The following is a 13,380-nucleotide window of genomic DNA, read 5'->3' as shown; positions in this document are numbered from 1 at the left end:
CATTCTTTGTGGAATCGCAGATTGACAATACTTCTTTGTAGGTGTTTCACATGGTTATCGTCTAATAGTCACATACAGTATCTTACACTTTATATCGATGCAGTTCATAGAAAATTCCACTTCTGTGCTCGGAAGGTAACGAACAGACTCCGAATCTAGACAGATAGATGGCTTACCTAATTTGGTGGGGCGAGCTGAAGTTCTAAGTTCTCCTCATATTTTTAAGAGTGTCTATCCTTGGCAAAGCGTCTTGTGAATCCTGATCGAAGCCTTTCGTTGAGCTGTCGATTATGGCCGCTTTCCTATCGAGGAACATGGTGGCCAGCAACTAAGAAAATCCTAATACATTCATCATCGTGAGGAAAAACGCACAATACTAAGAATTGGGATTTCGTCGTGATATCATTATACTTCCTCAATACTTGTAGGCTTGCCAATACGATTATCGTTCTAATTTAATAGGTATTTTCTTCTGCTATTTTCATGCATTATTGGGTGGGTCGAGTGGCTCAAATCAGTTCTATGCACAAGCAATAATTTTTAATTACTCAGTAATGATAGATTCCAACATGTACCCTTGTTCCTTTGCTTGAGAGCAGTCTTTCACTGTGAAATCGAGCAATTCAGTTCGATAGAATGCTGAAGAGGAGAGCTTCCATAGTCTTATAGTGAAACCAAAAAATGAAAAATAATGCAGGTTTATGGAAAGCATATTGTCTAAGCTAGGGAAAGACTCTACAGAAAAATTTAATACTATTGCAGTGAAAGAACTAGCAATACGAAAAACTGGTATTTTGGGGAACTAAAATACTGTATTCCCGGCACTGTTAATGTGGAGACATTTGTACCTCATAATGTTCGGAAAAGATAATGTTGACCCACTTGAAAGCAACCTCATCTAAGAGATAGTTAAGGCCGCTTTATCTTGCGAAATCAAGAGTCAATGGAATGATAGTTGGTGGAACAAATTATGCTAAAAAAAGCATGGTGATAAGGGTTTTATAGTGATCGAAGGAAACTTGTCTAAAAATTCGAAACACGCTCACTTGAGAATGTCAGGAACTTAGAAGATGGCCCGGACAGAGGCTTTGAAGTAGTACTTGATGATGAATTCCCTTTAATGTCTGCACATTGTTTAAGGTATCATGAAGTCTTGAACATCGCCCCGTCCTCAATAAACATCTCTTCGTCGTATCCATCGTCGTAGACATTTCCACTTTCAATAAAAAGTTTCAGAGCAACGACAATGGCCGTGCCAATACACGTGAAACCAAACACCTTATCAAACCAAGTGTCTATAAACTCGACTTCGCGTTGCATGCCAGTCGTGCTGGCAGATGTTGCAGTTGAAAGAGAGAGTATTCTCAGAAGCAGGTTTGCTGTTTCCGCAGGAAGATTTGATCGGATTAGAAGAGCGGTGGCAATAACGTAGATGGCCAAAAGTTCACTCACCAACAAATTCTTAAGCCACATTTTCACCGAACTTGAAACTGACGTTGTAGGGGCCGGAAGTAGTCCAACAACAGACTTAAACGTAACCAAAACGTTTTGCAACGAGCAAACGAAAAGGGAGCCGGAGAGAATGAAACTAACCTGGTTGATGAGTTGGGTTTCGGACATGGGCAAATAACCAACAGACTGGAGGATTTTTACCACTGTAATAGCCAATGCATCTTTGGTATTTTTGTTGAGCAGCTCACTTGAATCTTTATCGTCGATAACGTTACGCATGGAATCGTGGATATTTTCTGAGTTCCAGAAATAATGGTAGGGTAAACGAACCAACAAAACATTGAGTACTCGATAAACACAGTAAAAAGAGAATGCAATGTTGAAGACTTTCACTGTGTTACTCATGCTCCACCACGAGCCGTGTTGGGCATTTTTCAGTACAAGAAACTTATGGAGCGACTTGGAAACGTCATTGTAAATCAGCTCCTTGAGTTTTGCTAGCGTAGAGATCTCGGCCTGAAGTTCTTGGTCTTCTGGTTTCGATCCAAATTTCGAGAGAGACGCAAACGACAGAACCTTGTGGAACAACTGTTTTCCGCTTCCTCGAAGAGACCGTATACGGGATTCGGGCTCGTTGTATACTTTTCCGCTAGCGCTTGCAAGCAACGAGTTGAGTTCAGCTTCACGCTTGCGCATGAGCAGTTTTGTTGTGTTGTACTGCTGGATCAAGTTGCTGAGCTGGGTTTCTTGCGTATGGCCACCGGCGGATTTTCTTTTCAAAAGGGACTCGTCTCCCCAGAAGCTTCCGAATGGAGTCAGGATGCTACCAACACCAGATAGAATGGCAGTGATTGTGATTCCCGTGAGCACGATCTCGTTTGTTTTCCGCTCGATAAACGTCTTATCGCCCGATCCGCCTAAACTATCGGCCACTTCACCCATTTTGTGGAGAATGACATACCACAAAACATACAAACCTAGAGTCGATGCAACACGCGTTGCTGATGCGGTCGAACCCGCCTTGAAAGTAGGTACCAAGTCCTGGTTCACGTATAGACTCACCACAAGCAAAGGCTGAACAACAGTGACGAGGAAAACCAACACACGGATGGCCAAGCGGAAAAACGCCAAGTCGGCCTCAAACAACCCTGTCAATTGCAACATGAGCACGCCAACAAGCTCGATGGAGAGCGCCGTGGTGACAGAAAAGAGCCCTGCCACAACCAAGTTTATGTTTTCCTGGTGTGTTTCGGCCATGGTTTTGCGCTTGAAAGTGGGCTCCGCGGTGCTATCTCCGGCCAATTCATCGTCCACATCAACGTGGGGCAAGCTGCACCCATATCTGCCGTTTATTTCCCTGTCTATGATCAGATTGACGTTGGCCTTTTTGATGCTGTGAGGGTTGGAGTAGTTGCGGATCAAGTCGTGATTGAATGCAAATTTGTAGGACCAGCCACATAGTAGCACAAAACAACCGAGAAGAGGCACAAGCCCCAAAATATCCACTAGTCCCATATCTGCTGGGACAACATGAAAGTGCAACAAGAAGAAGTACTAACAAGTAACGGTACTGCAGGCAGTGCTGCCAGGTTTGTTGTGGTGTTACAGACGTTTAAGTTTAGTGCATTTCCGACGTCAAAGAGTTTTCTTCGACTCTCTTCTGCTCGGGTTATTTCTTTGATTTCTGTTTATGCTTTTCTGCATGTGTTTATGTGCTTGTGGTTTGCCCTCTCTTATTCTGTCTTTTCGCTCTAAACTACGACAACACCGACAACAGAATCGGAAAGAGCTAAATCTAAAAACTAGAAAATCAAATTAAGCTTCTCCCAGCCCCTTCTCGGCCCCTTCTCCTTCTTCTTCCTCCTTTTCGACCCTCTTGATGTTGGTGCTTTGTAGTATGGGCGCGCACGTGATCTTCCCTCAAGAAAATTTTCGACTCCAAAGATAGCGACTTCTCTTGACATCTTTCAACTACCAGCGCCAAAATGCCGATCATGCGCTTGAGAGCAGAGAAAAAGATGAGGAAACACCTCCTCGAGCAGTTGAAAGCTCGTAAGGTGTTGGGCGCTCGTCTTGCCCAAGGATACAAGTCCGAGGAAGACCTTGCCCGGTTGAACTTGGCGCCGCAAGTTTTCATGTTCAAGAACTTGTTTTCGGGCCAGGTCTTGTACTCGCAGGTGCCCGGGTTCCACCAGGACCAGATCGACGCGCAGTTTCTCAGACCGAACTGGGAGAACAGAAAACCCAGCAGAAGAAGCGATTTGTGGAGAATCATGTGTGTGGTGAACTTTGGCAGTTACGAGTATGCTGTGGCGGCCTACAATGGCTTGGTGCACTTGAGAGAAGCCAGAGATATCCATTTGAAGAAAGAAGCAAAAGCCATGAGAAAGAAGGACGACGAAGGAAACACATGGTATTCGGGCCAATACAGACCTACACATGCCCAGGAGGCCATTGCAGACTTGGCCCATGTCATTGACGAGTTCGAGTTGGAAAACACAAAGGCATTTTGGGAGTCCATGTGGAGAAAGGGCGAAGACGAGCACTGGAGAGCAGACTTGGTTGAGCACGATTCGTTGCCGGCCTTTTCGCCAAAGTTCCAGAGCGTGATGTTGGACGAAATGAGAGAAATGGCCTTGGCCGAGTTTGCCAAGTTGCGGGCGCAGGAGGAACTGGCCGAGCAAGAGGCCGCTGAGGTTGTAGCATAGATCATCTGTACATAGTAAATTGGATAGCGCAAAAGACCAGACTGGCACATGTCTCTGAAGAGTTGAAAATTCCAACTGGGCGATAAACAAACCAGTTCTCTACACTATCAAAAGTGAAGCTTATGTGTTTGTCAAGTATTACATGGGAATACGATGCTTCCACAATTTCCATTTATCAACTTTAGTGTGCGTCGATGTATTGCTCAGTACTAACATTTCAAAATGTCTTCAGCTTAGTTCTCAAACATTTAGGGGTGGTTAAATTAAGGCTATTGTTACGCATCATACAAGTCTAGTAGTGTTGACAAGCTCCGTCCAGTTCCAAAGTCTAAATGTGGCCAATCCGCCCTGTGATTACTTAATCAGGTGGTTGAAGATTTTACATTTAGCATCGCAATATTTGAACAAAAGTGAAAATCCCCATTTATAAGCCGTAGCAGTCAATTTGTCTCAACGGTTGGAGTGTCAAGCCGTAAATGCTATAAGAACATTGAAAGACCGGATTATTCTTGACGTCAAAGGTCTGGTGACAAAGCATCCTATTTAGGCTTATAGTGCGGACGGAGGTAGCTACAGGAAATTACCAGAAACGAACATCGGCCCCGCTGTCGGACTTTTTTTCTTTCAGTTATGGTGACAGAAGAAAACTCAGAAATGGCCGTGGGTTCGACGATGGACCTCTACTACAACAGAGACATCGGCAACGGCATGGTCACGTCGAAATTCCGCATCAACTCCGCCGCCCGCCAAAAGACGAAACATCTGCTGGGCCACGACGAACTGGCGTCCCATAGTCTTTTCAACTGCTCTCGATGCTACAAACTCAAAAAACGCTGCTCCCGAGACAAGCCCGTCTGTTCGTATTGCCTGAAAACGGGCGCAGACTGCGAGTATGTGGAGCGGGTGAAAAAACGGCCGAGAAAAGAGCTTGGTGAAAAAGATGGCGAAGGTAAAAGCGGCCAGAACTCCATCTCCATTGCCTCTTTGGTGCATGCTGCGCAGAACCAGGATTCGAAACGCCAGGGCGATGAACAGTTCCATAATATAGATCTCCCCAGCACAGTGGACATACAGAGTCGAAATACGCCAGACGGTAATGCTCGAGCAGGTCTGAGACCCGTGAAGTCTCTCAACCGGAAACTCTTGAGCTCGGCGTTCCGAAACGGCTCGAAGCAGAACTTGCACGAAGAATACTTGGTGGTGAAGGCGATTCCAGACGAAAACTTGCCCTCTGCGTTCATGCACACGTTTTTCGCCAACTACGAGTGGAAATACCCGTTTCTTAATATGCCCGGCATGATGAAGAAATGCAGCGAGTTGTCGTTTGTGCTGGAAACGTTCGTCAACTTGGACGTTTACCTTGTTCTCTCCGTTGGCTGCATCATTTACGACGCTAACAACGACACCCGTCACTTTCTGGCGTACTTCAGCGATTCTCTAATCGAGTCCATTGTGGACATGATCAGCTACGATTTCAGTTCAAAGGAAGATTTGCCCACTGCACATTTGCTCATTCTCTTGGCTGTTTATGCTATAAACGTCAGCAATGTCCGCTTGGCATGGAACATAGTGGGGTTCCTCAACCGTCTCATCATTTATCTCACAGACTTCAATGGAAGCAGCAAGTGTACGGATAAACGAAGTTTCTGGACCATTTACAATTTGGACAAAGAGCTTTCCCTCTTGCTCGGAAAGCCGAGCCAGTTCATCCCTACAAAACTCATTACAGTTTCCGACGATTTCTCGGATAGTTTAGTTGAGGGCGAAGCGGAACCGTTGGCTCGCCTCATGAAACAGAGTCTTGTGATGTACCAGTTACAAGACCGGATGCTCCACTTGCGTCTTGGTTTGGCCGAAGCCACAGAAGCTGCACTTTACTCGTTTTCGTCTGATCTAGAAAAATGGCGAGTAGAATTTCTGCTGATTGTTCACTCCGAATATGCCGATCTGCATCTTCTCCCCAATTTCATTGGCTTGATCAATCTTGACTACTATTTCTTGCTGATTGAGCTTGACCAAATTTCATCGACGGAATCGTCGCAGTTTACCCTTCAATTCTTGTCCAATTCCTTCAGTTTACTCCTTACCACCTCAGACAAAAAGGGCTCTGTTGGAACATCTCTCTATTCGTTATTTTGGTTTCAGAAGCTCTTCAAGGTTATTTCTTACAACTTAGAATGGCTCGTACGGACTTTCACTAAAAAGGATATCCTGCTGGTGAAATTAGCTGAATTCAACAGCAATATCCAACTTATGATCAATTTGCTCAAACTTTTGATAAACAGCAACTCTGTGCCCCAACATTATATTGGAAAGCTAAAAAACTACGTCTCATTTTTAAGCGGCTTAAGCATAAAGCTAATGGGATCCAATGGAGCTTCAGACGAGTTTTTTGGAAAGTTGGCTGACGAAGTCAAAGATATGATTACATCGCAATAGGGTATAGGTAATTAGGATAGCATAGACAACGGAGAAGCAGGAAACATATACAACAAGCTTGGCGAACATGTTTAGATCACAACAACTTTTGGCTGAGAATACCCATATTCATGATTCTTATCATGTCACAGAATACGAGGCAAACAAAGAAGTTTGGGAATATGTAATTGTAGTTGATTTTATTCGAGCATTGCAATAAGGTTTCAGAGCAAAACTTTTGAAGTTAGCAAGCAAACTCGAACAAAATCAGCCGAAAGAACCATTCAAAAATGGCTACGGATTTTATAAGCTTACTTCTTTTTGCGATCGACTTACGAGTTCGGCTTTTCTGATCCATTCTTTTCATATGGTCAAACTGACGAAAGAATCTGTCACCGGACGAAAGTAACGGACCGAATTCAAAGAATCATACGGAAGGTAGCGTTCATATGTCGCTTTCAAATCGCAACGAAACATCGATGTTTCTAGGAAGTTAGCTAGTTGTTCCGATAAATAAACTTCAGGACAATCTTCTAATAATCTTCACCAATAGTCTAACAATAACCTTCATCTTATATTCATAGTCATCTAGTCTTCATCTAATCTTCATAGTCATCTAGTCTTTATCTAATCTTCATAGCCATTTAGTCTTCATCTATTTTCCATAATCATCTCCATCTAAATCTTTCCTAATCATCAATAATTGTAAGCTTGCCCACTTGCTTTTCTAAATCATCCAATTCTACGCCATTCAGACTCCATTCACTTATCCTCTTCAAGAAGCTACGTGGTACCTGGTTATTTTCTGTCCCCATGTTTAAGAAACTTTCCGGCTAAAAGTCCGCGCTCGAATCCACTTGAACGCTTGCTTTGGCTCGGACCTGCATAAACCTGTGCCCATGGCATATCAGCCACAACGAAACAGTGATAAATCCAACCGCACAACGAAACCATAAATTCAACCGCTCCAATCATTGAATAATCTCTAAAGAATCCTCGTCAGCCTGTTTTATTGTTTCCACTCGTTTGACTCTTCACATCCCTATCTTCATCCCAGTCTTTCACCTTTTCGCACCAGCTTTTCGCACCACTGTTTCCACTACTTGACTTCCTGCACTCCCGCGGTGGCAACTACAACTACTCTTCCAATGGCTAAAGATTGGGACAAGTACGTGCCGCCAGAAGAAGAAACAGACAATGTCGTTCCGCTCAGCGAGGGCGACATCCAGGTGCTCAAGACATATGGCGCTGCGCCGTACGCACGCCAGCTCAAGCTGATTGAGGCAGATCTCAAAGACATTGAGGACAGAATCAAAGAGAACATTGGCGTGACCGAGTCGGACACCGGGTTGTCGGCGCCGCATCTCTGGGACGTCATGGGCGACAAGCAGCGCATGTCGCAAGAGCAGCCGCTCCAGGTGGCTCGGTGTACGAAAATCATCGAGGCCACCAGTTCGGCGCAGCTGGGGTTGCTTGCCAACGCCGACAACAAGAGCAAGTACGTGATCAACATCAAGCAGATTGCCAAGTTTGTGGTTGGCTTGGGCGAGCGCGTGTCGCCCACCGATATTGAGGAGGGCATGCGTGTGGGTGTGGACAGACAAAAGTACGAGATCCAGCTTCCCTTGCCGCCTCGGATCGACCCGTCCGTGACGATGATGACCGTTGAGGAGAAGCCCGACGTCACTTACGGCGACATTGGCGGCTGCAAAGAGCAGATCGAGAAGTTGCGTGAGGTGGTGGAGCTCCCGCTTCTCGCACCGGAGCGTTTTGTCAAGTTGGGCATTGACCCGCCCAAGGGCATTCTTTTGTACGGGCCTCCGGGCACAGGCAAAACGCTTTGCGCACGTGCCGTGGCCAACAGAACCGACGCGACGTTTATCCGTGTCATTGGCTCCGAGCTCGTCCAGAAGTATGTGGGAGAAGGCGCCCGTATGGTGCGCGAGTTGTTCGAAATGGCTCGCACGAAAAAGGCGTGCATCATTTTCTTTGACGAGGTGGACGCCATTGGCGGAGCCCGTTTTGACGACGGTGCCGGCGGCGACAACGAGGTGCAGCGCACCATGTTGGAGTTGATCACGCAGTTGGACGGATTCGACCCCCGTGGTAACATCAAGGTGATGTTCGCCACCAACAGACCCAACACTTTAGACCCGGCGTTGTTGCGTCCCGGCAGAATCGACCGGAAAGTCGAGTTCTCCTTGCCCGACTTGGAAGGCCGTGCCAACATCTTCCGCATCCACGCGAAAACCATGAGTTGTGAGAAGGACATCCGGTGGGAGTTGATCTCGCGCTTGTGCCCGAACGCCACTGGTGCAGAGTTGCGCTCTGTGTGTACGGAGGCAGGCATGTTTGCCATTCGTGCCAGAAGAAAGGTGGCTTCCGAGAAAGATTTCTTGCAGGCCGTGGATAAGGTGATCAAGGGTAACTTGAAGTTCAGCTCAACACTGCAGTACATGCAATACAACTAGCCGAGATATAGTACTAATTTACTCCTGTGTGATTATTGTAGTTGGCCATATGCCAGGCCGGAATTATAGATTGTTTATGTAATAGGTGTATTGTAGGGCAGGTGTATTGTAGAGAAATCGGAATACTGTTGCCAGTTTGGTGTTTGGTGATTCTAGCATGGCTATATTGACCAGTTGGAAAATAAAATCTACGTGCTTATTAAACGACAACTACATTTGGAAAGAAATGATCATAATAGACCTATTACATACTAAATCATTCATGAGCGGACATTTGGGTGTTCTAGTTTCATATTTGTCTATTTCTGGCCATATTTGATATTTTCTACGTTGTATTCTTCAGGATTCTTCAATGGAATATCCTGTTCATTTTGTTCATTCTGTTCATTCTGTTCATTCTGTTCATTTTGTTCATTCTGTTCATTCTGTTCATTCTGTTCATTCTGTTCATTCTGTTCATTCTTAGGCAATTTGACCATTAATTCGTCTTAACGGCTTCCCTACAGCGGTAAATCATTATTCTATAATACAGTTTATATGCTTGGTTCACACAAAGATCGAGTGGTGTTTCGATCTTCTTTTCATCTTCTCTTCTCCTGTCGTTTCGATGGTCTAAACAACTTCTTTAACTATCAGTCCCACCAAGACACACAGCCCATTCCGTCAGTCTGGCACGATGCTATCAACGCATATGGAGGAGCCTTGTTCGTTTGTTCTTCAAGCCCTAAAGCCTCGGAACTTGTCTTTGGCTTGACATTGACAAACACCTCTTCCTCGACCCGGAAGCGGATCTTCTCGTTCACATCGATGTACAACTTTGTTTCCTCGTCCATCTGCCACACCCACGCCTTCTCTGCGGGCGAGAACGTGCAGCTTTCGAAGATGTAGTCTTTGGGAATGAAAATATCGTCGAAAAACCCCATGCGAACCTTGATTCCCTCTACCGAGCAGTCGGCAACCCAGCCAGTCAAGATTTCGCCAACAAAAGGCTTCCACACGATGATCCGGAACCGCACTTCCACATAGGCTCCGCCGTCGCCCGGTTTGAGAAGCCCATCTTTGATGTCACTAATGTCCCACACAGAAACGGCCAAGCCCAAGTTGGAAATCACCTTGTTCGAGTATTTCTTGTGGAGCTCGTCTTTTAGAACATGATGAACAGGGATGTTGAACGACAGAGGCGGGACTCGGATCAAGTCAGATAACTCGGAAAGAATGAACATGTGTTGGAGTGCGATGAGATTTCCTTCATAATGAGACTGAGACAGGTTGTACCTGACATTGAGATAGTAGGAATGCCGTGACAAGAATCATCTCGCCTGGATTCTCCAATTTTCGAACGGCAGACTTCTGCTACGGCTTACAAGTATTTTAGATTAAAACAGCATGCGTTAGTGTATTATCTTGTCGCAATGCGCATATACTGAACTCATCCTGATATATAACCTATGCTCATATAAAGTCATAATAACTCATCCTGATACAAATCATTCCAACATAGACTCATCCAAATATTGGCCTGTCTAACTTGTCTGTTTGCCAATTAAACCTCCATCACCATTCGATATTTTTCTTTTGGCTATATCTGTTGTTCGATTCATCTCCTCACAATTATCAATGTCCACCAAACCAGACATTGTCAAGAAGAAGAAAATCTACACAGCCAAGTCGTCTGACCGCCGCCTTGCCGCTGGAAAACGGCCCGAATCTTTTCTACATGGCAGCGCTCTGAGTGTGGCTCGGGCACCTGCCGTGAAATGGAATCCGAAGCATTTTCGACTTTTCGTGGGCAACTTGGGCCCTGAAGCGACCGAGGATGTTCTTTTGGCTGCGTTTTCCAAATATAGCAGTCTTAGCAAAGCCAGTGTGCCTCTAGATAAGAAAACGGGCAAGAACAAGGGCTTTGGTTTTGTTTCGTTTGCAACTTCCGAGGACTACCTAAAAGCATTCAAGGAGATGAACGGCAAATATGTTGGGCAACGGCCGGTTCAGTTGAAAAGGGCGGAATCAAAGCCACGATAGGGGCTGAGATCCAGACAAGTGCATTGACTTTAATTAATGAACCAAACGCCGAAAGAATTGAATTCTAGATTTCCGTTGCTTCCAACGCTGAAGTGTCATGTGGGTTGTTTGGATGCTTGAAAATGTGCCAATGGAGCTGACGTGTAATATGTGGGGCCATAGATATTCAACCTCGACACAGATTATTTTCAATTAGGTGGATGCTCAGAGAAATACCTGGTACATTCTAACATAATGTATCTCTCAAGAACAGTTTAAACCTATAGATAACTACTTTCAAGGGTAAATCAATTTAATGTTAATTCCACATTAAAGGACAGAAGCTAATAACGATCTATTTGATACGAAAATTGCAGAAGATGAAGAGTATATTAATCGTACTGTAGATCGAGTTTCGTAGATCGAGTTTCGTAGATCGAATTTCTTTTTGTCTGTTTTTATAAAGCTACCAACTCCATAAAGTTCGTCAGATATTCCACTACTTCATTGATAATGACTAGTAGCACCAGAACATGAACCATCAAGCATTGAATTTCTTCGCATTCATAGGATTCAAGGAATTAAGCAACACTACAAATAACTATTTCATTTTTTTCTGTCAGTGTCTCTCTGATATTCATCTTTTTTCTGCTTCAAACACAAATACCTCCTAATATTTTTTTTCTTTGTTTTTTCATTTCCTTACGTTTTCTATTTTCCAGGTTCTTGTAAGAAGTACACCTTCACATTCGCGCTGTTTTCATCTCCAACCACCACTATGATTCTTGCCCGACTAGCGCTAGGAAAACCGGTGCGTGCCCAAGTTTTCTCGGCCCGGATGCCGGCTTTCTGGCTCGGAGCCCGCTTCAACTCCAACTTGCCTCAAAACGTTGATCCGAAAAAGAACTTGCCTTCGCAAGGTGAGTGGAAACATTTGAAACAGCATATCCCTGGAGAAGCTGCCCACACAAACACAATGAAGGATCGGGTGCCGAAGTTCCCGTTGGCCAAGGAAAACGTGCCTACGCTCTTGCCTCGGCCGGGCGTGCCGCGGGTGGGCCCGAACTTGTCGTTTCGCCAGGTGATTCAGATTTTGAAGAACAAAAAGAAGCCCGAGCTTATCTACGAGGCCGAGCCGCATCGGCTCTACTTCTTGGCCTGTTTCTGCTGTGCCATTGTCTTTGCCGTGTACGGTCTTGTTTTGTTGGAGTTTGCCTGGTACCAGGCCAATAAGGACTATGAAGAGAATGAGGAAGAGTTGGCGGAGCCCCTCAAGAAAAGACAGTTTGCCAAGTCTTTGCTCACATACTCGTCTTTGGGAGCGATTGCTTTGTTCATGGCCTACCAGATCGGAACCTTCCCCACCCGTCTTATCCGCAGAATGTGGTATCTTCCAGGTCCAGTGGAACACATTCAGTTCACGTCCTACTCGTTGATTCCTGGAAGACCCACTCCGGTGATTACTGTTCCTTTGCATGACTTGGCCAGAAAACACAAGGCTCGTGTTTGGACAGGAAAGGGTTTCTACGGCACTGCTGACAAGTCGCTTTTCTTCTTCGTGTTGAAAGAAATCAGCAAGAAACGCACGTGGATCGTCGACAGAAAAGGATTTTTCTGGTCTGACGGCCGTGTGTTTGACTTGTTGTTTGGAAAAGAAACGATCGCCGAGGCTGAGGCCGGTATTCCGTACGATGAGCAGATTGGCATTGTCAACCGAGAGGTGAGGAAAAAGAAGAAGGAGCTTCGGGCAAAACATGGTGTGTTTTACCAATGGAAGCTCGGGGCACAAGAGGCCCAAAAAGACTTGAAGTCTGCTACCAACTACGTGAAGTCTTTGAAGTCTTCAAATCCAAAAGGTTTGCCCAAGGATAAGTGATGTATATAGTAAATCTGGCGAATGTGTATTTTCATGAAAACAACATTTGGCCTATGAAGAAAATCATTGACATACAGTGATGTAAGCGTTGACATTCTTATCCATGTAGACACGGCTTTTAATCACACTTTTTCTGTTGTCGCCAAGATTAATTTTAACCTTTTAATTGAACATGGACAAGAAAATAATTTCTAGAAATTGTCTTAATCAGCTATTGCGTGTCAATGGGGCTTAGAGGCATAGAAACTTTGGAAAACTATAACTGAAGAAATAACGATAAGGTGAAGACAAAAAAAATTGATTTCGCCCAGGATCGAACTGGGGACGTTCTGCGTGTTAAGCAGATGCCATAACCAACTAGACCACGAAACCAATTTATAATGATTTTTCATACAGTACAATATCACCTACTTATCAGGCGTTTTTCCTAATGAGTAGGAAACTCTAGGATAGG

General features: G+C 44.9%; 7 protein-coding genes and 1 non-coding gene across 8 annotated transcripts; 5 read left to right on the top strand and 3 right to left on the bottom strand. All coding sequences in view use genetic code 12, as the record gives it.

The window, feature by feature from the left end:
• Positions 1-1,143: 1,143 nt before the first annotated feature.
• Positions 1,144-2,967, bottom strand: FOB63_002852 (uncharacterized protein; the record flags this gene model as incomplete). Its single annotated transcript, XM_002616087.2, has 1 exon — positions 1,144-2,967. One exon carries the CDS (start codon positions 2,965-2,967, stop codon positions 1,144-1,146), a length of 1,824 nt encoding a protein of 607 aa, XP_002616133.2.
• A 470-nt stretch (positions 2,968-3,437) lies between these two features.
• FOB63_002851 (mitochondrial 54S ribosomal protein mL67) lies at positions 3,438-4,160 on the top strand (the record flags this gene model as incomplete). Its single annotated transcript, XM_002616088.2, has 1 exon — positions 3,438-4,160. The coding sequence occupies one exon, from the start codon at positions 3,438-3,440 to the stop codon at positions 4,158-4,160; it is 723 nt and encodes a 240-aa protein (XP_002616134.1).
• Positions 4,161-4,790: 630 nt separating this feature from the next.
• Positions 4,791-6,599, top strand: FOB63_002850 (Zn(II)2Cys6 transcription factor; the record flags this gene model as incomplete). Its single annotated transcript, XM_002616089.2, has 1 exon — positions 4,791-6,599. The coding sequence occupies one exon, from the start codon at positions 4,791-4,793 to the stop codon at positions 6,597-6,599; it is 1,809 nt and encodes a 602-aa protein (XP_002616135.2).
• Positions 6,600-7,726: 1,127 nt separating this feature from the next.
• Positions 7,727-9,049, top strand: RPT1 (proteasome regulatory particle base subunit; the record flags this gene model as incomplete). Its single annotated transcript, XM_002616090.2, has 1 exon — positions 7,727-9,049. One exon carries the CDS (start codon positions 7,727-7,729, stop codon positions 9,047-9,049), a length of 1,323 nt encoding a protein of 440 aa, XP_002616136.1.
• Positions 9,050-9,681: 632 nt separating this feature from the next.
• Positions 9,682-10,272, bottom strand: FOB63_002848 (DNA-directed RNA polymerase III subunit; the record flags this gene model as incomplete). The annotated part of the gene is made up of 1 exon (XM_002616092.2): positions 9,682-10,272. One exon carries the CDS (start codon positions 10,270-10,272, stop codon positions 9,682-9,684), a length of 591 nt encoding a protein of 196 aa, XP_002616138.2.
• Positions 10,273-10,666: 394 nt separating this feature from the next.
• FOB63_002847 (uncharacterized protein) lies at positions 10,667-11,071 on the top strand (the record flags this gene model as incomplete). The annotated part of the gene is made up of 1 exon (XM_002616093.2): positions 10,667-11,071. One exon carries the CDS (start codon positions 10,667-10,669, stop codon positions 11,069-11,071), a length of 405 nt encoding a protein of 134 aa, XP_002616139.1.
• Positions 11,072-11,828: 757 nt separating this feature from the next.
• FOB63_002846 (uncharacterized protein) lies at positions 11,829-12,926 on the top strand (the record flags this gene model as incomplete). Its single annotated transcript, XM_002616094.2, has 1 exon — positions 11,829-12,926. One exon carries the CDS (start codon positions 11,829-11,831, stop codon positions 12,924-12,926), a length of 1,098 nt encoding a protein of 365 aa, XP_002616140.2.
• Positions 12,927-13,224: 298 nt separating this feature from the next.
• FOB63_005570 lies at positions 13,225-13,298 on the bottom strand. Its single transcript has one exon. It is a non-coding gene; the product is annotated as a tRNA-Val (tRNA).
• Between the last annotated feature and the right edge of the window lie 82 nt (positions 13,299-13,380).

Source organism: Clavispora lusitaniae (assembly GCF_014636115.1).
Source record: "Clavispora lusitaniae strain FDAARGOS_655 chromosome Unknown tig00000078_pilon, whole genome shotgun sequence".
Lineage (NCBI taxonomy): Eukaryota > Fungi > Ascomycota > Pichiomycetes > Serinales > Metschnikowiaceae > Clavispora > Clavispora lusitaniae.
This window is presented reverse-complemented; position numbering and strand designations above follow the sequence as displayed.